The sequence below is a fragment of the Perissodus microlepis genome, chromosome 7 (genome assembly GCF_051167445.1).
Source record: "Perissodus microlepis isolate ML-2025 ecotype Zambia chromosome 7, ASM5116744v1, whole genome shotgun sequence".
In the NCBI taxonomy this organism is placed as follows: domain Eukaryota; kingdom Metazoa; phylum Chordata; class Actinopteri; order Cichliformes; family Cichlidae; genus Perissodus; species Perissodus microlepis.
In genome coordinates this window covers 57,466,417-57,490,958 of record NC_140467.1, presented here as the reverse complement: position 1 = coordinate 57,490,958, position 24,542 = coordinate 57,466,417, and the positions used below count along the sequence as shown (strand labels likewise).

Sequence of the window (24,542 nt, the reverse complement as noted above, 5' to 3'; positions counted from 1 at the left end):
TCCTTCACATTAGCTCACTCCTCCATCACAACATTTACTGACTCAGATCTGCCACTGTGGGCACTGTAAAAACATACATATACCCTTTGTGGTAAACAACATGCCTTGACCATGTACATTCAGATTAACTTGATTTGGCGGATTTTGTCTGTTGTCCCTTAGTTGGTATACTCAATCTACTCGATCCTTTCATATTTAAAGAAAGAATAGAGATAATCTGACAGAAATAAGTGAAATAAATGAAAAAAATCAAATGTTGGAGATTGCAACAAAGAAGAAAATTGAGTTAAGTCTTGTTTTTATGAGTTATCTATATTGCCACCAATACTTGATCTAGTTTACTGAGCCAGGATTGGACGGATATTAATTCTAAATATCGAGTTGGTGTCTTCCCAGAAATAACACCAATTTGTCTTGGCTTTGAATAAGTAGTATTGTTGTACAGCCTACATGCGCCAAAGAGTATATATTACCCGAGTTTCTTGGCTCCGTGTAGCACAGCAAGGCATGCAATTAACTTATGAGTCTGAAAAAATCTCACAGTGTGTAGGTGCCTAAAGAACGGGATCTGGGGATCTGGGGTCTGCCCAAAGATGACAAGCCCCAATAGAAAATCTTGTATTTCAGGAGCGCATATTCCACTGTAAACTAAAAGTCCTGCTCCAGCATTGAGCAGCATGTTTCAAACCGAGCGAGCCAAGACCACACACTTGTTTTACTGTAATTACACAAGGCATTTTACAGGCTTCACACTAATCAAATGTCTTCGGATACACACAAATGGAAAACAAAAGTATGGCTCTGCTGAAGTGCAGTGCTGTAAGCCGCAGACTGTATGGTGCTGAAACTCATATCCAGACTTTTAATTAAGCAACTTCAGAAGAGCCAGCCACCCATCCATAACCCTGGAGCCAGTACACACACTGGAATACTGAGATGAGTGTGGTAGAAGAAAACCTCCAGTCTTGAATGCCCCTACAGCCAATAACAACACTGAGGAGTCACAAAGACATGCATTTTGCTTTGTTTGGTTTTATTAGATAAAATAATGCTGAGGTGATGTCTCAGAGCTGATAAACTTCACATGTTTAGGTTTCCAACAATAAGGAAGAGCTTTTTATTAAGAGCTCTGACAGTAGCAACACCAGCATATTTAGCATCTACAACTTGCAGTTATTACATAAGGAACGTCTAATTGAAGCCGAGAGAAAACTGGAGAGTGATGGCAAATCTTTTTATTTCCTTTCGCTGCTCTGACACAACTTCCCCTCTCTGTTCTCTCATCCGTCTGTCTCCCTCAGCGTGCGGCACTCTGGGGCTTGTTAGCAACAGTGTCAGTGATTAAAGATTGCAGGTAATTAGATACACATGACACTATTCTGACTGACTGGCTAAATGAAGAGCTGCAGCATCTACAGGCAGATTCTGCTCCAGTGCTTCCCCATTTTTGCTTTCTAACTAGTAATTTTGATAAATGGCATGCAAAACATTTAAGATTCTGCTGTTAAAATTAAACTTCATTCTCATCAGAGATGCAATTAGAGAACTGTTTCTAGCACCTAAACTACCCAGAGAAGTGTAAAAAAACAAAAAATAGTCCCCTCATTATAAGTTTACTAATCTTTATTAATCCTACGCTATACCATTAATTTAAAAAAATACTATTTTTAATGCATTTCTTTAAAGAATAGGTTTTGGATTAAATTTAGGATTTTATAGTTTTTGATGAATCTACACGACTCCTTCTAATGTTGCTACAACTTAATGAGCGACACTGCTACTGTGTGGAGGTTTGACTCATCTTTCTCTGCATATAGTCGGGGTTACGACTCAAGCACGGTGGGGTTTCAGAGTGGTAGAGAAGCTTTCTCGCTAACCGAACACAAACTGAGGACCAGTTGGTCAATATGAAGTCCGTATGCTGAAAAGCCTACGCCCGGCCTGTCTAACTCAGCTGGGGACTGGGTGAATGATTGGCCGGTTGGCTGTCGGCCAATGAAACAAGCAACCAATAAGCACACAACTCTGTCAAAGTTAAAAATAATGATGACATTTCAATTTAAATAGTTTGACATTTTGAGAAATACGTTTATATTCTGGTGGCAAATTAGATGAGCAGATCAATACCACTCTCATTATCCTCCTTGTCTGCAATGCATTAAATGCAGAGAAAGATGGCCTGAGAATATTTGACCGACTTACTCGTGTGCAAACACTCCAGCCAGATCACACCGAATTTCCCGCAGTTACCGTCCCTTCATAACTGAAGTGACCGGTGGTTTTAATTCAGAAAGTGGACAAAGAGACTACATGTCAAAATACCCGAAGATGTCAAGCCTGAAAAAGGTTCGACAGCTAGCAGAGATGCGCTCCCTCTGTCCTCTTTTCAGGACCTGTGTACTTGCAGTAAATCAGCCAGCTCCTGCTGAATAACCCATGAACTAAATGCTTCGTACAGAGCCATAATACTTTTTGTCTGCACTGCCTCATCGCTCACTCCTGCCTCTCCCTCATGTCTGCCACCTGTCAGTTTGTCTGACTGACTTATGTCTTGCCTTTCCTCTTTTCATTATACCCCCCAGCAATACTTCACTTCACCCGAACCCCTGTCCTCATCTTCCCTCCACGTATTTAAATTCCTCCTCCTTTGACACCTTCTCAGACTGTTGCACTGTTTTCTTTCATTTCTTGTTTCAAACTTTTCTTCCTTCCCACTATTTTGGTCTGTTTGATCATTACTTATTATTAATTTCCCTCCAGTCTCACCCACATTTTCCTCTCTGTGAGCCTGTAAAGTCTTGGCAGCTGTGCCACAAATCTGTGAGAGACTAGAGCTACGCTCATCAGACAGAAAATTATAGATATAAATACCTCAAACACCTGAAGAAAAAGCACTTCAAATGTTAATTTCTTCAAATTACTATTCACTCAGTCTGAATATAAGATTATCAAACTAACTGTTGCACTGAAACTTTGAACAAACATGTTTTTTCTAATATTTCACTACATTATGATTTAAAAAAACACATATTTGTCAAGTCTGCCAGAAATCGATGCCAACTTTAAAACTTCAGTGTTACTTGTAGACCTAGTTTTGTTTAAAGTATATAGCAAGACAGATAATATATTTAATTTTCAAATAACATTTTGTTGTGATTGCTTTAGTTGTTAAAACCACTAAACTGGCAATATGATAACAGCAAGAAAACCATCCAGTTTAAATGTTGCTTGTCATTCCCATACATATTGCACTCTTCCACTTTCTGCAGCTGTAGTACTATAATGCACACTCTCTTCAGTTTTAAGATTTTGTTTAGAACATAATAAAAATAATCTGATTTTTAGCTTCCACAGGAAAGCTACGATTTGAGAACTGACGTTTCAGCAAATTTATCCCAAGGCCACGCGATGCTCAGAAAATTGTAAAAAAATAAAAACTAATAAAAGGAGCTACAGCTCTACAGGCCCATTAGCATGTAAAATGTTAAGGTTCATGACTGTACAAGACTTAACAAGTAAGACTTGTTTGGAAGGATTGCCAGGCGAAAGTCTCTTCTTCCAAAAAGGAAATGGCAACACGGTCTAGGTTTGCAAAGCAGGACTCGAATAAACCAAAACACTTCTTAAACAATGTCCTAGGACATACAAGAGTGGAGATTTTTGGCCAAAAAATGTCCCGTTGTTTGGCAAAAACCAAATACAGTATATCAGCACAAACACCTTGTACTCTCAAGCAGAGGGGTGATGATTTGGGCTTGTTTTGCAGCCAAGGGACATGGACACCTTGCAGTCATTGAGTTGACCATGAACTCTTTTGTATACCAAATTATTCTATAGTCAAATGTGAAGCCATTTGTCCAAGAGCTAAAGCTTGGCCCAAATTTATGTCTTGAAAATTACCCCAAGCACACCACAGGAATCAAGCTGTTACAATGGCCCAGGAAAAGTCCAGACCTCAACCTGAGTGAAATTCTGTGGTGGGATCTTAAGCAGGGCAATGTAAAAGACTTCAGGTTATTGCTGCGACATGTGGTTCTGCAATCTACATACTGTCATTTTACCATAGCAACACAAATGTCATGGTAAATGTAGCTTTTTAACATGCTAAAAATCATTAAAGGGTGTCTCTAAACCTAAACCAATATTACTTTCTAACCCAAGTCCAACCAAAGAACCTGTAAAAATGTAAAACTGAAAACTTGTCCCATGCTTAAGAGTCAAGATTACTCAAGAACAAAAAGGTATCAAGAACAATATGGAAAGAAGTTTATAGCTCAAATTTGAAGTCAAACAAGCCATTGGAGCATCAGTTACAAACATCCGTCTTGATATATGCTTACCAAACACTTTATTAAGAACACATACAGTTGTGGTCAGAAGTTTATATACAGTTTATGGACATGAATGTCTTGGAGATTTGGGGATTTTACTGGTTTCTTTGAACTCTTGGATGTCTCTGTCCCTTCACAAATTGCACCTCAACCAGATTCTTTTGTAGCCATCAATAAGCTTCTGGCATAATTCTGACTGGATGTGTGATCACTCTTCTTGTAAGATGTTCATTTAATTTGGTGCCCTGCTGTGATCCTCAATTGGATAAGAGGAAGGAAGAAACTAAGGATGGATGGATGGATTTCTTGCACTGACCTAGCTTTTAGGCATTGCCCACAAACTTTCAATAGGGTTTCGGTCAGGGCTTTGAGAAGACCATTACAGAAGCTCAATGTTAGGTTGCTTTATCCATCCCCAAAACCATTTTTATTGTGCATTTGGGATCATTTTCCTGTTGGAACACCCAACTGTGTCCTAGCAGTTGATCTGAGATAAAGCTGGAAAATTTGGAGGTGATCCACCTTATTCATTATTCCATCCACTTTGTGAATTGTACCAGTAACCCTGCAACAAGACAGCTCCAAAACACCACAGGTACAGTGTTGTTAGGTCTGAAAGCCTCACCTTTATTCCTTCTGACATACCTCGTGTCATTGTGTCCGGATAGCTCAATCTTTATCTTATGTGTCCATAAAGCTTTTCTCCACATTTTCAGGAACAGGGGCTTTCTTCTTTGTCAACATCCTCCAAGTCTATGGCCACATAAAACCCAGCATCACTCTATGCAGTGATGCTGGTGTTCCAGCAGTTTCTAGTTCATGTCTATCTTGAGGCTTGGTGGTCTCTGGGCTATTCCTAAACATCCTAATCACTTTCCTCAGGTGACACTTTGGGTCTTCTGCCAGACCTTGGAAAAGTGGTTACACATTCAAAGAATTTGCATTTAAGTACAACTGTTTGAGATGATGCTCCTGGAATCTCCTTGTGTAGATGCTACAGTTCTCCTTAGATCTTCACTGAGTTCCTCAGACTTCCCCATTGGTCTAAATTTTGATCCATCCAATGAGTGCTGTCAAAAAATATTTTTTGCAAAGATGGAAAGTTTGCAAAGAGGAAAGACCAGTTTTAATCGATTATGATGACTAATGAGAAGTTGATAGGCCTTAAGCTTGCAAAGTAAAAAGACACTGTAGGGCCTTCAGCACCACTTATTAAAATCCTATGTGAGACTTAATTAGAAAATTAATTAATCAGGGATCAATATGGGACCTGTTCTGCAAGGATCGGCAATTCATGTCAATAAAAACGTAATCTTAATATTTATAATTGCAGTAGATTGTCCAAGTGTCCCTAATGAAGTGCTTTATGAAGTAGCAGTGAAATGAATAACACAACCCATCATCTCTTATCACATACATCACTGAGGTGTTCATGAAATGGTGATCATGCTTTTTCTTTGACATGATTCCTGTTAAAACTGAACGCTGAGCACAAATCATTTAAAATAGTGTGTTTTTAATTCATAAGAGAAAAAAAAGTCTCATTAGCTGGCAGATGGTCTGCTGATTTACCAAATCACTAACAAGCAAATTCAGCTTTCACGAAGGTTGAAGTGTCAGTGTCAGGTTCCCCAAATGAGCTTGATTTCTATTCAGCTACAATGACAGAAAAACTAGCGAAGAGACAGAAAATTTAGAGCAGATCCACAGGTGGTCTGACAGGAGGAGGTGATGTACAACGCCAGGGAAAACTAGGTTCTCCAAGCAAAATACCAACAAAATGAAGAAGTCACTTTAATTAATGCAACTATGTTTGGCCACACTGAGCAGCTGCACCCTTCTATTTGCTTTAAGCTGTAATGTTGTAATTCTGTCTAGCCTTGACAGCACAGATAAACAAGCCTCCCTAAACTCCTTCTGCTTTCTGTCTTTATGTCAAACACTGTGATAATTAGCAGATGGCTGATGAGTCACGAGGCGAGAAAAAAACAACAACCCTAAAACAGCTAAATGCTGAGAGCACATACACAAAACTCCTCCATGTTTCACTAGTTTATGTATCCAAGCGTCAAAGTGTCATGAAAGAGGTTTTTTCCTTAATTAAATCAGGTGACGTGCCCATGGTTCATCTACACAGGTGCTGTCATTTACAATGTCTGATTAAACTTCTCCTGAGCGGTTGAAGAGCTTGAAGAAGGACAAAGAAAAATGAATGTACATGCAGTTCTGCACACATTCCTGACACTTCTACAGTCTTTTAAGGTTTTTACATAATTCACAATCAAACACCCAACAATAGAAAATAAACCTAAATGACAACTAGGTCTGTGCCATATCATATTCTCTAATATAATACTGGTATACATTTTTAGGTGATATATAAAAATGTTATAATGCAATATCATTGTTATAGCAACACCGTGCATTTAAGTTTCCAATGCACTTAACAACGATTCAAGCCCAGCAATGTCTGACAGGAAGAGATGTCAGCCTCCAATGATGATTCAGTACCTAGTAATAGTAATCTAACTGCTTTGTTTCTGTAACACAGTTCCAGGATTTCATCAAACCTACAGTTAATCAAACAAGAAGGTAAAAGGTAAATCATGGAGGTTAAAAATATGTTTGAATACATGTTTGTTTTTTGTTTTTTTACAAATTTCAAGTTTAATTAACTTGTGTATTAAATTAGTTGACTTTTTCCCCCCGTGTGCTACAAATCGAAATGTCATTAAGTGAGCAAATACAGACAATACCTGATTAAAACAGCGTCCCTGGATTACCATTTCATAATATTTCTATTTCACAGTCTAAACTGCAGCAGTCTGATGGCATATTAAAGGTGCTGCTGCAAGTGCAAAAAAGTGAACTAAGAGCTGTCAAATGATGTAACTATTTCAGAGCCTTATTGGCTGCTGAAACACTCCACTGACTGCATAACAATGCCTGTGTGTCAGCCCTGATAATGCCACACACACACTTACTCACACACACATAAATAAACAGCACTTCTAAACAGGCTTACACATACTGATGCACACATGCTCATATTATACATTAACAAACACAAAAGTTACTCACCAGTGCTTGTATTTACCGTAGATTTGGATGCATAAAACACAACACACACACACACGTGCACACACACACACACACTACCCAGCTTGTAGAAACTTCTGCAGCTTGGGGGCAGAGATACCAGCTGTGAACTCTGCACTATGAATTTAAAGACAGAATTCAGCAAATTGAAGCTCAATTACTGCCATGTTGCGAGATATATGATCCATATTCCCTCAGTCCTCTCCTTATTCACTTTTCTCTGCTCCTCTTCTTTTTAGACTCTGCCCCCGCCTTTCCTTATGTCAATCTCTCTGTCCCTGCACCTTCTTTTGTAATCCAACAGTTTCCTCCTTTCCCCATTAGCATCTCTCTTCTCTCACACTTGTTAAAACAGTTCCCTGTTCTTCTCGCAGGAGAGAGGAGGAAGGCTAAAAATAGCTGTTCCTGAGCTTACTGTTTTTTTGTCTCTAACCTGTATTCCATACATCAGATAACATTTATCCTGAACAACAACCACTCAACATCTTTGTTACTGACTCTTCTCTGCCACTGCAGCAACTTCCCAAACACACCCCCACTTCTGCCTCTTTACAGACATTTGCAGATGTGTGTGTGTTTGGAGCTGCAACATCAAAAAGTTGCCACAGACTGTTTGTGATGGAAAAATAGCTGCTAAATGGCTAAAACGATTTCTGTGCTCAGGATAAAATCAGTGTGACCTGCAAATGTAAACATGCCTTAAATGCTGCTCTGTATCAGAGCAGTTGGTAATTAAGCAGTGCAAGCATTTAAAATGTTGACAGCTGATGCCACGGGCAAAACTGTTTCTGACACCAGAAATCATGGCAGTTAACACCAATCTATACATAAATAAACGGATATGCTAGGGTGAAGACAAATGAATAATCGGCTCAGATGACAGAGAAACCCCCCACTTCCCTCCCACACATACACACACATATACTGGAAGAGCAAATGGCCATCTGGCTGCTATTAAAAGCTAAACTTTTTATGCTGGTTCCTCATTAGTTCAATTCTTTTTGCCAACAACACAGCGATAGGATAAAACGGGCATGGAAGAAGGGGATGAGATACATAAAACAGAAAAAGAAGAGATCAAAATGAAGAGGAAGAAAGCAGTGCATGTGATGCCACAGGGCATAAACAAACTGCTCACTGGCAAAGCTACACAGTAAAATAAACTTCCCCTCAGAAAGCGCTTTAATATCCCAAAATGCTAAAAATATTGCTGCAGCTCAGACAGCAGACAGACAGGGTTTGCCACTTTCCCGGTGTACAAAAGGCTTCAGACTGAGAAAATCTCAAGGCGCTGTTGTGTGAGCAGGACAAAATAATTCAGGAACAGGTTGTTCCCACTATCGGTTCAATCCATTTTTGTTCACCCTGGGAACAAAACTGCTGATGCAAACTATTTGAAAATAAGATAGAGTGGACAGTAGCATTTTTGAGGTCATACAATGGATATTTCATTGCTTCTTGACTTTCATTGCAACAAAAACAATGAGTATATATAGAATCCTGAATTGAAATCTGTAGGGAAATTCAATAAAATTTAACTTTCAATGAGAAAAAAAACTTTTTAGATATTATTTGGAGAAAAGTCAGCAAACATTTTAAGCAGTTTTAATCAGAACTCAGTGTTGCTTATTTAGTTTATACTTCAAAATCCCTTCTTAAATAAGATGACTGCCAAATGGTAAGAGAAGGACTTTGTTATAACTGGAACAGTCAAAGGAATCAAAAATGCAGGGAAGTCGACAAATATTGCATGCTATATGTAAGACAATAAGTCAGGTTATGTTAATGAATAATTCCACTTACCATCTTTGTCAGCTCTTCTGAAAATCTGTGAACAGAAAGCAAAACACTGACGTCAGTAAGAGTAATTGTGTTGCAGTAATTTGCATGAGGTATAAACAGGAACACTGGACCATTTCAATTCTAAAATATTTGCAAGTCAATGCAACAAATCAATTAAAATACAATTTCTAAACTATGGTATTCAGTGGAAGCATTACACACAAAAGAGAACAGGGCCCAGTACTGAACCCTGAGGAATGCACTGGAATTTTCCTGAAAATTACTGAAATTGCTTTAAAGGAATATCAAGGTCGAGGTCATTGTGAATTCAGAAAACTAATTTCTGGTCAATAAATCATACAACAATGATGATGAAGGACCATACATATTTTTATAAAAAAACATTTGTGAAAAAAGGAAATAAATCGTTATTTTCATTGTAACAACATTTTGAACAAAAACTTTTTTTTGGCCAGTCTTCAATGCCGCAATCTACGTGCAAAAGATAAGACTGGGACCATGATTTCCATTTGTTCAGCTAGTGAACAGATAACATTACACGAGTCTGGAAAAAATGAATGAAAACTAAAACTCTGCTGAATTGTGGAAACATAAGCAAAAGCAGTTATTCTAAAGTGAGTAAGAGAATGACTAATTCTCTCTCTGCAGCAGAACAGAATCCAGACGGCGAATAACTGGTAATAGAAATAATCAGTCTACCAGTCAGTGTTTTGACTTTTACTTCCAACATGGCCATTATAAGAGAGCTCTGCAGTCCATACACTGAATCCACACAAAGGCTGAATCTGGCACACAAACACACTTTGAAATAAAACGTGTCTAAAACCAGATAAGGTGCAGTGGTGTGCGATAAGGGTTTGTTAAGAGCTGCAGAAGTGAAAAGTTTATTAGTGTGTAAGAAGATGAAAACATGCAGACACACAAAACGAAGTCACTGATCTGTAGCTGATTGATGATTACTTGCTGTGTGTTTGTGCATCACAGTGAGCTAACATATAGCTTGAGTGAAAGCTCCTTTCCCTATGTCAGGACTGGTACTCTCATCAGCGTTTCAGAGTGCGATATGAAGCGATCAAACTGAGGAGTGCCAGAATTCAGCACAGCGACGAATTGAAAAACACAGAGGGAGATGCGGTGAGGGAGGCACAATGAAATAAGGCAGGCAAGACAGAAAAGAAGAAGACAGTATTATTAATTCTGACTGTGAGAAACATAACCAAATTTTTAAGGCACGTTTTGTTAGAAACTATAACTACTAAAACATACGGAAGGAAAAGAAACTGATTCTGTAGGAGGAAAGTGCTTTTACTGCGAGAATAGGGACTCATTTTTTCAAAGGTATCCACAGCGGCTGAGAGAGACAAGAAAAGATAGATGTTAAAAGGACCTGTTATGTTCATTTCCAGCTTCATATCTTTATTCTTGACTCTGCAGTAGTCGCAACTGCATGCACAATTGGGGTTTTTTTTAATCCTCTTTTTAAAAATTTAATTCTAGCCTAAAGCTCCCGTGTTCAAACACTCACTAAAATAAAATGAATAGCTTTCTTTTGAATGGCTGCCCCTTAGAAATAAAAGATTGGTGGAGACTGTGCTCACAGCAAGATTTATATCCCTCAAATGAACAAATCAGGGATGGAAGCTCTCACTGATATCATATGGACCTGGGAGTAGAAAAAACTGAGTTTTCAGGGAGATCTGAAGCCTGGCTTTTGGATTACAGTGATTAGTTGCCCATAATCTGACCTCGTGATTTGAAATTTTAGCCATGTTTAATCTTAATTTACACCATGCATTATGTGGATGGGATTTCAATGTGTGAAGTAGGCATATTTCTTTTAATCACATTTGAGAACAGAACTGCAGAAATATTTATAAATGTCCTTCTGCAATAACCTTTGCAACTGCCAGGAAAGTTCTAGACTTACTTCATACTTTCCCCAATAACGCTTTGTGTAAATGTCAAAAGAAAAATTTCACTGTTTAAATCAGAATGTATTAAAATGGATGAGCAACCATTTTGATTTCTTCGTGGTCTGGCTATTTTTGAAGCAAAAAATGACAGCGGTTCTCTGTTTCCTGGTGCTATAATGCGAGGATTTTATGCTTTTCCTTATCAAATTTGCATATTTTCTCACATTAGTTGAAATATATAAATGTTAATCAATCCATTAAATGATTTGTAGACTTAGCGGAACAAATAATGAGTTTACAGTTAGTTGCAGCCTTAATTTTAAAGGAATCTAAATAGTGTGGTCAATAATCATGAATGCAATTTGAAAACTTGAGAAAAGGTCCCACTTTTTAGTGCATAAACTGATATATAGATTATTGCACTTACAAGCATGAGGCATGTTAAACTCTAAATAAGTGGTGCATTCACACAGCATTTGCAGCCATCTCAACAGGCCAAAGAGAAAATCATTAACTGCTGAGACGAGTGGCGTTCCAAATGACAAGCTGCTCTGCATTGTTCTGCTTTCCGGCTGCACCCTGGGGTGCACTCAACTCCACAGAAAAAGAGCCAACTCTGGAGCTACTGGAAACAAACAAGCTTGGAGAGGAGGCAAAGTGTTGCGATGAAGAGGCGGTGTGTGCGTGCGCGTTTGTGTGTTTTTGTAAAGAGTCGTAACAGAAACACAGAGTGAGAAGAAAACGAGCGACAGCAGAGGAGAGAAGATCCGGCAAAATAGAAAAAGAAGACAGAGGCAGAGGAGAGTGTTGCATCCATCTCTAACCTTATTAAGAATGTATGTTTCTGGGCAGGGGGAAGGGCAAGAAGGATATGGAGGAAATTCGGTGAGGAGAGAAGGGAAGGAAAAGGAAGAGACAAAGGATGAAAGGAATTTAATGAATAGCGAGAAAGGTACAGTGGGGTTAAGATGCAGGCGAAGACTTGAACAGTAAAGGAAAAACAAGCAGGCTGAGGATCTAATGAGGGAAGCGCTGCCCGCAGGCACATGCGCACGTGCAGAGCAATCACTCAAACCTCTTTGGTCTCGACTTGTTCACCACAATAATAACGCTGGAGTCAATAATATTGGAAAATGAAGAAACGATTAACATTTCAAAGTTGAAGACGTTGCAGAGGGCTCAAGAGAAAATGCCAGAACGAGTTCACAGCTGATATCAGGAAGTCAGCCACTCTGAGAGAGTGTGGCAGATTTCTAACAGGGAGTGAGAAGGTGAAAAAACACCGCAAAAAATGAAGCAATCCAACAGGACCTTTAATCAGAAAATGAAATATGAACACATACATGCATATACAATGAAAACGAAGCTCTCCTCAAATATAGATATGACTGCAGCACAGTTTTATTGTTTGTTTGTTCACTTACAAACACTTTTACTGTAACATCTGTCTTAGCGGACAGTTGCTTGGCTCAAAGACGCAGCAAACTAGGTTACACCCCTCACAACATCCTTTACACACAAACACAGACAGAATGAGTTTACTAGGATACTAGGATACATTGGTGTACTGGTCTTGATCATAATTAGTTTTCCATGGACCCCCTTCTTTACCACCCTATCAGATTATTTAGGTCTGGGTCAGGATTTTGCAGAAGCTGAACTACTTTCTCTCTTTTTTGTACCCTAATAAAGCAGCATCATCAGATCTCCTGGGGAAACATTTACAGCCGCCAAGATGAAAAGTAACCCAATAGTATTGATGAGTTGACCCAAATCAGCACTGCGCTAAGTGCCACTTTTAATGTAGGAAGGCTGCTCAGTTATTAGCTGTCTGATAACAGAAATGTATTACATCGGGAGTGAGAATACTAAGCAGTGGCTGTAGGGAATGGATCAATAACAATATGGTAGTAAGACTTTCTCATGAATAATTAAATAGCAGTCATAAAATTGGTGTGAGCGTAGCTACTGCACGTTGGACTGACAGTAAAGCCAGGAGTAAAAGTAAAGCTGCTTCTCGACTATAAATGCATGACTTTTATTGGTGATGAAGAGGTGAACAAAGACGCATAAGAGAATATTGCTTAATAAGATGCAATAAAAGTACAGTGAATTTTTTGGATGGGTCATTCAGGAAAGATATGGAAACTGAGCTCTGCGCGTTGAGGCTGCTCCCGGGCTTCCACATTCATCACCAAAGTGTCAAATCTTCCGCCTACTCTACCAAGCCACGAGTATCTGCGCGTAAGTGCGCACTGCACCGGTCCGTACGCACTTCTTTATCTTTATCCCCAGCACCCACCCGCCCTGCACCCGCCAAACCGGTGCATTTCCATACTCACATCCAAAATAACGGAGATGCCTCTCCGCGGTTCCGGAGCGAAGAACTGCTCCTGAGCCACGGCCACCTCCTCCTTACTGGAGGCGTACTCCCGGCTGGAGATGTTCTTGTTGTCGCTCATTTTGGTGACGATCCAGCGGACGAGCCCGTCGATTCCACCGGGCTGGGCGCCGCTGTTTCCGGACTGCGCTGCCGTTGCGGACTCGCTGTCCTGACCGGCTACGGGGTTCGGCTGCTCGCGGCTTTCTTGGGCTCGAAGTTTGGCTTGTTCTTTGTTCAGCAGTTTGTGGACTCCGTCCCTACAGTAGCGCGCTGCCTGCTCACACATCCTTTTGCTGCGGAGCGCTCATGCTGCGCTCTATGGGGGAGAGAGAACCCCCACCCCCACCCCAGCTCCCCTCTTACATCACAGCACCCACCCCAAATCACATCCACCCACCCTACAGAGCTACCCTATCTACCCATACGTGCTTGTAGGCGCTGATATTTAACAGCTTTGGAGATTTAAGTGAGTTTATTGCACTTTTTATTTTAGTGTTATTATCAACGCTTTCATATTTACAAGTGCTAAATGTCTCGCCTCCAGTGCTAATACTTTTCTTACTACAGTGTAAAAACACGGGACTATTTTTTCATGGTGTTGTAAAATAGCAAAGTTGCAGATCACTTTGAACTATCTGAATCTGACTGGAGATCGTGGCACAGTTTATTCCTTCCACGGTGACAACAGGAGGTGTGGGCCACCAGTTATGTGTGGCGATGGGTGGATCAGAGGATTTTCCTCATGGAGTAAAAAGGAGTCATCAGCGGATCAGTGTTATGTGACAGCTCTAACCTTTGGTAATGAGCGACTCCCCCAGCTTTGCCCTTTCCGCTGTACTGTTGTCTTCCCCGTAATGTACCATGTGTTTAACAGCACGCAGGGCAGTCTGGATGAATTCGGTCACAATGCAAAGTTAACAAACAGGTTATCGCGATTACCACAAGGAAGTAAAGTCAGGTATGTTATACATCTTGCCCCATCGCTGGAACATAAGAAAGGGTCAATCACTTGACACGATTGCCCCCATGTGGTAAAAAATATGCAGTGACGTGCGTGGGCAAGTTTTATATGCAGGATGTATTGAGTTAATTATTAAATATTAACCAACAGATTTGTGACAGCTAATTATTTAAAATCACACAAATACACAACACATTCTGGCTTGAACATTTTGGCAATTAAATGAGTAACATTCTACAGAAAAATAACAAAACATATAAACATCCAGAAATGAAGGCCTAATTTCTTAAGTGCATTCATGTTTACATCTATAGTCAATCTCTCTGCATGTGCACATGTGTCTAAGATAACTTAATACCCTTTAGATAATAAACCCATGAGTAGGGCCTCCTGTGGCCCTCGGAGTGCCGACTGGAGATGATCAAGCTGCCTGACCATGGTCCTGGAGAGCCGTCTGGAGGAACCTCAAATGACACCAGGATTTTTTGGGTCTCTTCGGATTGAATGTTGCGACCTCTTTTGACAGTCAAATGGGAGTTGTCAACCTAGACATGAGCAGGGTTCAAGTTACATCAAATCTGAATAAGAGACGTGTAAATGAAACATAAATTGAATCGAAACATTTTATAGATGCTGAAGATGTGAAAGCTGCATCTAAGACAAGCAGGAGCACAATTTGTCTAAACATAAGCCAGGTTGCACCACTCTGCACACTGCAATCTGTTCCAGGCTAAATTTAAATCATCTTGCTCCGTGTTGGCAATGCTGGCAATGAACCCAGTGTAAATATTTAAAGGAAATAAGCCTTAGTAAAGCATCCCTATTTTTAATAAGTGTATTGGCTGCCTGCAGGCTGTTTGTTTTAGAAGGTTGTAACCATTTTCAGCTTTGTTGATAAGACATTTTTAACTTTCACTCTTTGTTCCAATTGTCTTATAGTGCCGACTTTTGTAAATTCTACTTGCTCTTTACCAGAAGAGAGAACGTGGTGGTCTGCAGGAACACATTCTTGAAGGGGATAATGACGTTCCCAGCGGCTTTGAGGCTGAACAGGCTTTGAGGTTTGGGTGGGGAGACAGAACCCTTGTAGGGGAAAGATGTATTCACCACCAATTACTGAAGACAGCCTTAGCTGGCCTCTCATTTACCCCAGCTGATAAGGCTCGAAACAGACCTCCATGCTGGCCTTTGAGCCTGAAGGGAAAACTGGTAATGCGCTGACATTCTTGTCTACAATAAAGGCCGGACGGTCAGTCTGCAGGACAGAGATAACACAAGGTGTTTCCATGAGAGCAAGTAAATCAACTTTTTGTGTTGACGAATTACAGAGAGCAGATAACAAGGAAGCCTCGGTGATGAATGCTGACACTGACCACATGTACAGTACTGTTGCTAGAATAAATGTACAGAAAGGGAAGAAAGGACTATTGTTTTTCCACTTTTTACCTTGCAGCAGTACTCGGTTGTGAAGCGTGAGTAGTTGTTAAACATTACAGTGACAGAGTGGCTGCTGCCCAGCAAAGTATTGAAGTCTACAGATTGCTCTGGTGGTGGGGGCAGAGCTCTGAGTCGAAGTGGCCCAGCTCATTGCTGAACAAAGTTAGACGGGCAGTAGACTCACCTGGATGCAGAGGCATGTAATGAACAGTCAAAGAAACCTGTAAAGAAAAGACACACACATTATGCCCGTAAGAGTCACACAGTTTTTTTCAATGTGATGGCAGATGTACTCATTATCTACCTTGGACTGTCCTGGCACACTGGGCTGAAGTTGGACGATGATGCCACGACATTTACACTCAGTAGTAAGGCAGGCTGTCTGGGTCAAAGGGTTCTCTACTTCAATAGTGGCCAAGGGCACCTGACGAACAGGTGTCCCTAGCTTGATGGTGGACAGGACTCCTGGAGATGTTGCCTTTGAAGATAACGAGGCAGAACAAATACTCACCTGTCTCATCATTAATGAATGTCACCCAAGGATGAAGATAAAAGGATGATGTGAGAACAAGGCTAAAAAAAAATAGCTTGAGTGAACCTTGGTGTTATACTGTCCCTCTGTGTATGTTAAAAAAAAACAAAAACAAAAGCATGTCGTAGTCCCTCTTAGCATGGGCAGGGACATCAATAAACTTGATTTCCTTGAGGGACACTGTAGCATCTGGCTTGTCAGGCTTCACTATCTCTAGACGTACAAGGAACCTGAGAACACAGATGAGGACACTCATGGCTCTGTTATACATCTGTTGCATAATTTGCCAGGAACTATGGATTTCTATATTAGCACCGAAAAAGCTTTGCTTAACTGGGATCATTTCCTACACTTTACTTTTTATTTTCTACAAGAAAATTTCAACATGTAAAATTTTGTGTGTTCATCTCAGTTTAGACAACACAGTTGAAACTAGCTGGTGATTTAGCTGCAAAGGAGAGAGATATCACTTAAGAGCAGCTCAAGTGTATATAGTTCCCGACTAAGTGTTTACCCCTGTTGCCTAGAGAGCCAGTTGTGCACCGGGAGCAACACTGTGTGGTGAGTTTTAGCAGGTAGCTCATGCACAGTCATAGATCGGTAGAACTCCAATGCTTGCCCTCAATGACAGGTTTGATGGTGCAACACTGGATTGTGGGGTTGAAGACAGACAGGGTCTGTGTGTGAGAGCACTTACATTACAAGTAGTATTTGATATGTGAAGATAAACTTTCAAGATCATTATATCATCTTGCTACATTGGATGTTGTCAGGGAGAGAAATCTGATGAAGCGTAGGGTTTTATCTCAAATACAGAAATTAATCTTTGCATTTATGATAAAATCAGATTACCTGTAACTCATTCTCAAGATAACATAACATGAGAAATTTCCTAAAGCCTTTTCTCAGAACTACTCAGCTAATTGAAACTGACTAATAGTTTTTACAAATCCTTAAATCTGTCAGCAGCTGCTGCCTGTTCCAAATGAGCTGAATCAATGTCTCTCATTACCTGATGCTGGCCTCTAACCAGGCCCAAGTAGTCACAGTGCTGACAAGGCACCTTTTAGATTGTATTCCCTCTGGAAAAGCCTCAAAATCAATACCCAGATAACTAATCTTTTAGCTTTGTTGAGCGTAAAAAGCTTTCAGTTATGCTGTTGTATCTGTGATACATTCAGAATAAAATCTTCATCAACTTAAAACAGCAAATATGTTATTGTTTTCGTCACATTAGTCAACACTGTCCTTTTCCCTTTGGCACAAATACAGTGCAGAATGGTGAAAAAAAGAGTCAAACCTCTTTGCTAGTGGAGGCCGCGATGCAGGAGCCAGTGACAGTAAAGGTGACAGGCGAAGAAGAACCTCCCCATATAGCAACTAAAATTCTCATATTTTGGACCATTACTCAGCTCCACAGAGGCAAAAGTCGCTTGGAAAGGGAACCTCCATTCCTGGACAGATATATCCATTAGGTGGCATGATGCATAACTCTGCAGGAAAATCCTCTCTTTTCCACTTAAACCTGTTAAGGAAAAAGCAAACAGGCAGAAATATATGCAGCTATAATATGTGAAGCATTGTGATAACTGCAGTAACACAATATTGATGTTTCTGAGTGAAGATGTGTTTGTCACTGCTGTCTAATCTTACTGGGCACCAGTGTCACCAGTATTCATCGTAACATTCTTCTTCCTGATCTGGGAACGTTGGGACTACAGCTCCAAAGTAGCTCTCTTCTAGCTGGACTTTGACATCCTGGTAGTTTTACATGAAATAAATTAAGACTGTATGATATACAGAGCTAACATTAATCATTCTTGCTTATAATATAGCATATGGCATATATAGCAAGTCCTACTTTGTTATAGTATTACTGTCAATATTCAGAATTCATTAGAACTGTTCTCTTTCTGTTTTAAAGGAACTGTGTGAAAACGTACTCCCGATTAGACTTTCGACTACATGATTACAGTATCCAGGGCTGGACTGGGACAAAAAATCAGCCCGGGTATTTTGACTAGTGACCAGCCCACCATGGTATTATAGGAAAAGCCATAAAACCTTTATAATAAACTTAAACCTACACCATCCTCCCTATTCTGGTATTCTAAACAGTACTTGGCAAAAATATAAAACAACCTAATTTATAATTACATATACCTCACTAATAGGGTTGCCAACTCCCAGCAAAAAAAGAAAAGAAAAAAAATAGGGAACCACTCCCCCACCCTCTGCCTCAAGATGCTTAATTGACAAAACCAATTTTAATTTAATGCACGTATAAAACAAATGCACAGAAATCTATTATTTTTCTCCAGTTATTAAATAGATTCAAGATCTTTCTTCAACAGAATTGCAGACTTCATAGATGGTACCTTCCCAAAGGAAAGAATACTATAACTTAGGGTATATACTAGACTTAATATTTACTGAATACAATAATGGATTTCTATACATTTTACATAATATGAAAACTTTGGTTGTAAGATTCAGATAATTATTTATTAAAAGCTAGACCTTTTAAATGAGAATAAGAAAGAAAAGTATTTTTTTGTGCCCCCATTTCCCTGTTAATGCTCTACCTGCCCCCCTGGTAAAACTTTGCTAGACCCGCCCCTGCACAGTTACCAGCTGTCAGCTACATAGAAAAGGATCCTGGTGTTATTTGTCTCTCAGAAACAGTTCATAACTTCCCTTCAACTCGTTCATGTCACCTAAAAGGTAAACCTGTTTCTCCATCACCTGTTCAGCTCTGATGATTCAGTAAGGACATCTCCTGGTTTCATCTTCATGTTTCCCTCTCACCACATATACAAACGGATATCATGACCAGCAGCTTTACAGCTGTGGCTCCAGCAAACATCAGCTGATACTAGAAATTAATATTAAATAAATTCTAACAACAGCTGATCAAGCTTAAACGTGCTGCTGTTGTTTAGCGCGACCTCCGCTGGTTTCCTCTTTCTGGCGCAGAGAGAAAAGCCGATCAGCTGATCATTGATCAGTTTCATGATTGAATTAGCAACTTTCTAGCTGAAGTCATACGTGACAAATCGCATTCCTTTTCACCTAAACTTTAAAGTTAGACTCTGGGCTGTAATTGGTCCAGCCCAGAGTCGATCATGACCAACTGGCCAATCCACCACTATTCATTTATACCGTTAAAAAAAAAAGAAGAAAAGAAATAAAACCCCATCGGCCCATAAAAACGAAAAATCATGAGCGGCCCACCGGGCAAGTGCCCGGTATGCCCGAGGGCCAGTCCAGCCCTGACAGTATCTGTATTTAACAGGCTACCTGGCAGGAACCTTGGATGGTCAGCAGGGGGTGCAGGAGTCCTACAAACTTCAGCTCAGCAGTAAAGGGAGGAACGCGCTGATGAGGTGAGAAATGGATCTGAACAGCACATGAACCCCTGCTCAACTTCAGCGGCAGTTCACCTGCTGGACTGAAATATAGATCCTGGAAGACAAGGTGACATTAAGTGTTGCTTTAGTGTCCCACTGTTTATGTGTCCGTTGTCTGTGTTGTCTGTTTGCATACCTTTTGATTAACTGGTTTATCTGTGCTGAGCATCAGGGTGCACGAAGGCTACCAGAACCACCTGCTTTTCCCCCTTCTGATCCATTTTCAGAGGACCCAGTTTCACCTTCTTTTGCCTTGGATCCTCAACTTCCAGCTAAGACATAAAGATATCAAATACATATAGATTTTGATATATTTTAAAATCAAATTATGAAGTCAAATGGAGAGGCTCAACAGAACATAATTAAGACAGTGAGGAAGGAGAAATCTAAAAGTACGACATCAATACAGTGATTGATGTTAGTTAATCCAGTTTCATTAGTGGTGCATATTCAACCAACGTTACTTACTATTGCACTCATGTAGTCTTTCTCCCCTTAATCTCGATGCCTTGGCCAAGTATGTCCACATGTTTCGTGACACAGCTGTCTAAGGTGAAGGAGGGTTTCATGATACTGACGTGGCTCACGTATCTCCATTAAACCACCAGCCGACAAAACATCTGGCTGGAAGTTCATCTGAAGGACGTCAGTGTTCTTGAACTGGCACTGGAGGCTGAGGAGTGGGAAGGCCAGAAAGTTAGTTTTAGACTGTCAAAATTTTTGAGCTCATGTATTGTTAATACAGCAAAAACTGACACTGTTAATTACAACATAAATTAACTGGGATGAGAAACAGGAAATTGAAAGACTCTATTGCTTCTGGATCCTCCAGGTGACGTAGCTTCCCTGTTGTGGGAAGCTTGGGACAAGATTATGTGACAAGTAGCTGCAGCCACTGTGAAGTGCATCAAACATCAATTATTCAGTTACTGGAATCAACTGGAAAAAAAAGTGAATGTGCATATGTTCCAATTTAACCACTATCCAAATGTCATGTATTGTGTTTGCTGCCCTGTATGAAAGGAATTAAAGACCGGGAGTTGGTCCAGTCAGAAAAGGTTACCAGCTAACAAGCCAGGCAAGAGTGTGAAAAAAGCAGCATTTTGAAGAGCCTTTGCTTGAAGAACCTTTAAATTCTTTAACTGTATAATTTAATGAATGAATTGTCAAAAAGTGCTCATTTGAAAGTACCTAAAAACATATTTTTGGTCCTTTTTTGTTTGTTTCTTTGTTTGGTTGCTTGTTTTTTAATTAAACTGTCACAGTGAACTGCTAAATTTGAATTGACTGACACTGAAACAGGGGAAAACCAAAGACTGGACACACCTGGTGTGCCTTTCGCCTGTGCTCCTTAACATAAGAGTTGCCGGCTCCATACCAGGACAATAAAAGAAGTACTTCCCAAAACTGAACTTGGTAAAGGAGAATTTAAGCCTGGGTACTACAGCCTTTTATATCAAAGGTAAATGTTGGCGCATGCTTCACCTAATGAGATAAACCAAGAGAGGGATGTGCATTACAAAGAACTGCTTTTGAAAGAATAATTTAAAATTGTCACAAGTGACAGGTTCAAACTGTTTACAGCTCAGCAAATCAGAAAAGAAATCATTCAAAACTTAGTTCTACTAGATAAAAAAAAAAAACATAGTGATGACTGTAGCTGCTTCCCAGCTTCAATGCTAGCTTGTTGTGGTTTTGTAACCATGTGCTGCTGCAGTGCTCTGGGAACTGTTAGTTCTAAGTTCACTTCTATAATGAATCTTGAAAACTTGGACACCAGAAAATTAAAGGCGGATTGCTCTGAAATCCCCACCTGTGAACACACAGGATGTGTCATGTGACTGTCATGTTTTAAGTCCGCATTTAAAGGAAGCTGACTCTAAATGTGGCTATGTGCTCATTTCATTTGTTTCATGACAGTGTGCTGACCTTCCCAAAGTCCAGAGTTTCTTGGTGGTTGGGGACAATGTTTTTGAGGCCCCCCTCATAGTGAAACAATGTGACTTTTCTTCACCCTCACACATCCTCCACAGGAAGGTGTGAAGGACACTACTAATGGCAACCTGCACCAAAAATTTCACAACAAAATGCTATGAGGGAGAAAACAAAGCTATCTGTATATATGAAAGTATTTGAATTTAATTAGGTTCAGTGTCATTAACCTGTCTGCTGGGGGGCACTGTGCCAGCCATGGGCCACAAAACACAAACTGATGAAGGAACCACAGAGAAATGCAGGGGGTCTTCCTCTCCATTCACAAGACTGACGGCCTATTCCACTTTTTGTCCTTCACAAGCACATGAGCACAATTCAAAATAACCTACAGAGTTCAATAGAATCACTCTTCAAAATAAACGTAACCAATAAAAGTAAAATAAGAAAATGCTAGGAAAGCACACTGATCCCTGCATAAAATAAGGTTTCGATTTATTATGTCTATATGTGTTCATTAACATTCAGCTTCAGGTTGGCTCTTTGCACCACATTATGCTCTGGAGAGGAAAAATGTCAAAAATGAGAAGTCGGTGTGTTTATTGTGCAACATAAAAATGGAATATTGTTTTAAAAATCAAGTCAAATGATAGGCTAAAGATAGCTTCAAGTATATTTTCCATGCATTAATAGAAGTGGAAAAAACAGAAGAAATCAAGTCGACATCAATATATCAAAATAACTTAGGTGTCAGTAAAGAAAGTATACTGGTTTAAAGTGTACAAGTGAACACTGGAATATGATGAGGCTAATTAATTACCATTATAGGTTTTTCACATAGAAAGCCTTACCCACTAGTTTTCAGTGCATTTGTTGAACTAAAATAAGATTAAATTTGATCTAAAGTGTTGCAGATAGTTCAGTTCAGATCACCATTAGATGATACTGAGCAGGCAAACTTCACGGTCTAAAATGTTGGTGATTCAGTGAACAGGGTTGTATTAAAACTGTTTCAGCTTTGTTTTCAGAAAGCCAAAGTAAAATGACTGTAAAAACACACGGTTTTCATAGGCTGGCTTCTTTACTGTGCTGTTGCTACTCTGAATAATGTACCACAGTGAACAGGCCTTAATTCTGAACCTCAGTAATAACACTAACAATACTTAATAGGAAGGGAACAAGGCACAAATTAAAGTAATATTAACCTCTTTATTTGTGCATGAGCTCCTATTAATTAATTAAATGAAGAGGAGATGCAGTTTATTGTAGGCAGATTCAAGCTTTACCTGAGGGAAGCTGTGTGGAGTTAATGGAGATGTTATTACTCCCAAGACCAGCTCTGAGGTTGAACACACCATGTTTATCCAGCATGTCAATCTGGACCTACACACAATTTCACAAAGTACATTTATTCACAAAATTCTACCAAGCCTGTGTGTTACGCTCATGAGTGTGTTGTAAAGATTTCATGTATTTATATCTTGGTTTTCTTGTATTTAAAGCAACAGATAAAAAAAATTGTAAGAACTGAACAAAGTATCTCATCTCACCTCACCTGGCACATTTCCATTATTTAACAGCACCAGAGACAGTGTATGTCTATACCCAACAAGTACCCAGCCTGAAGTGCAACACTGGGCCTCCTTCAGTGTTCCTCAGAGCTGGCCGTACCGCACAAACACTGGTGCCTTATCCTAGAAGCTCAAACTGCAGCACCTTGTTCCTAATGGTGGGTGTCATTCTGAATGCAGCAGAGTAAAGAAAGCATGAAGTCAGCAGGAGCAAACAAGAGGTGCTACTACTAAGTAAGAGAGTGCCAAGAGAGGTGAATATCCATAGGAAGAGTAAAGACAACACCACAGTAGCAGTCAGATAGTTGTTTACCTGCTACTTTCCTCCACTTGGGCCTCAAACACAGCACTGTGTAAGTGCTGTGTTTGAGGTGTGAAGGTAACAACAGCAAAGGCGTACCACTGGCTGGGAAAGCTCAGTGTTGTTGTAGGCATATCACACACCTCGATTTGTCCAATTAACTAAAAAATACATTATCTTTTAGATGATTTGATCACATTTCTTTATACTGTACCACAATGAGAGATAGTCCTGTATACATTTATCCATGAGACTTTAAATGCCTCACCTTGGGCCCAACACTTTTGATGGCTAAGATGAGCACACAGGGAAACTTTCTGCTGTTGGCGAGTTTAAAGCGAGCTTGGCTGGTTTGAATATTGTTGAAGATAAATTTGTTTTCATCCTGTACAAAGATGGATTCAACATTGCAAAACTGCTCAGAGGAAAGCTGGCTACTGCTGGGGCACAGATGGTTTTCCTCAGAGATGGAGGCCATGTCTAACACTATGCCTGGAAACAAAAAGCGAAAACAGAGATAAATTATCCGTTAAAGCAACAGTAGTCAAAGAGCAATGAGCTTAAATTCAATGACAAATACCATTGTCATTCACTTTTACTTTTGATCTAGAGCCCTTTAAATATGCATTCAGGATGGTCTGAGGTGCCACGCCCAGTGATGTCAATGAGCAAATCCTGGTTATAGCTGCCTAGCTGTTCAGCTGCACAGTCCACTGTCACCAGCTGCTGAGACCCTGGCTGTAGGCTCCCAGTGCAGGGAGACAATGAGAATACACCCAGGCTGAGGTGAGTCTAGAATGAACACACACACACAGACACACACGCACGCACGCACACACACACACACAGAAAAAAGAAGAAGAATGGAG

General features: G+C 40.0%; 2 protein-coding genes across 3 annotated transcripts in view; both read right to left on the bottom strand.

Moving 5' to 3' along the window:
- Positions 1-13,864, bottom strand: part of necab2 (N-terminal EF-hand calcium binding protein 2) — a 143,879-nt gene extending 130,015 nt beyond the window's left edge. Inside the window, exons 1-2 of one of the 2 annotated variants that reach the window (XM_084936230.1) lie at positions 13,489-13,864; positions 9,234-9,258 (exon numbers count right to left, since the gene is read on the bottom strand). In XM_084936230.1, the coding sequence (XP_084792356.1) occupies positions 9,234-9,258; positions 13,489-13,815 (352 nt within the window). In that variant the 5' untranslated portion in view covers positions 13,816-13,864. The remainder of the gene's footprint in view (positions 1-9,233; positions 9,259-13,488) is intronic. The other variant, XM_084936229.1, reaches the window with a different exon arrangement.
- A 76-nt stretch (positions 13,865-13,940) lies between these two features.
- The window catches only part of hydin (HYDIN axonemal central pair apparatus protein), a 55,494-nt gene continuing 44,892 nt past the window's right edge, over positions 13,941-24,542 (bottom strand). Inside the window, 32 exon segments of the mRNA XM_084932480.1 lie at positions 13,941-15,035; positions 15,463-15,561; positions 15,563-15,745; positions 15,937-16,061; positions 16,064-16,148; positions 16,232-16,408; positions 16,410-16,464; positions 16,527-16,576; positions 16,578-16,689; positions 16,974-17,064; positions 17,067-17,151; positions 17,760-17,828; positions 17,830-17,901; positions 17,903-17,984; positions 18,113-18,171; positions 18,173-18,217; positions 19,760-19,924; positions 20,006-20,051; positions 20,053-20,141; positions 20,346-20,427; positions 20,429-20,542; positions 21,196-21,315; positions 21,317-21,395; positions 21,496-21,682; positions 21,799-21,852; positions 22,324-22,361; positions 23,088-23,184; positions 23,352-23,417; positions 23,419-23,542; positions 23,686-23,834; positions 23,942-24,192; positions 24,291-24,459. Coding sequence (XP_084788606.1) covers positions 14,832-15,035; positions 15,463-15,561; positions 15,563-15,745; positions 15,937-16,061; positions 16,064-16,148; positions 16,232-16,408; positions 16,410-16,464; positions 16,527-16,576; positions 16,578-16,689; positions 16,974-17,064; positions 17,067-17,151; positions 17,760-17,828; positions 17,830-17,901; positions 17,903-17,984; positions 18,113-18,171; positions 18,173-18,217; positions 19,760-19,924; positions 20,006-20,051; positions 20,053-20,141; positions 20,346-20,427; positions 20,429-20,542; positions 21,196-21,315; positions 21,317-21,395; positions 21,496-21,682; positions 21,799-21,852; positions 22,324-22,361; positions 23,088-23,184; positions 23,352-23,417; positions 23,419-23,542; positions 23,686-23,834; positions 23,942-24,192; positions 24,291-24,459 — 3,423 coding nt within the window. The 3' untranslated portion in view covers positions 13,941-14,831.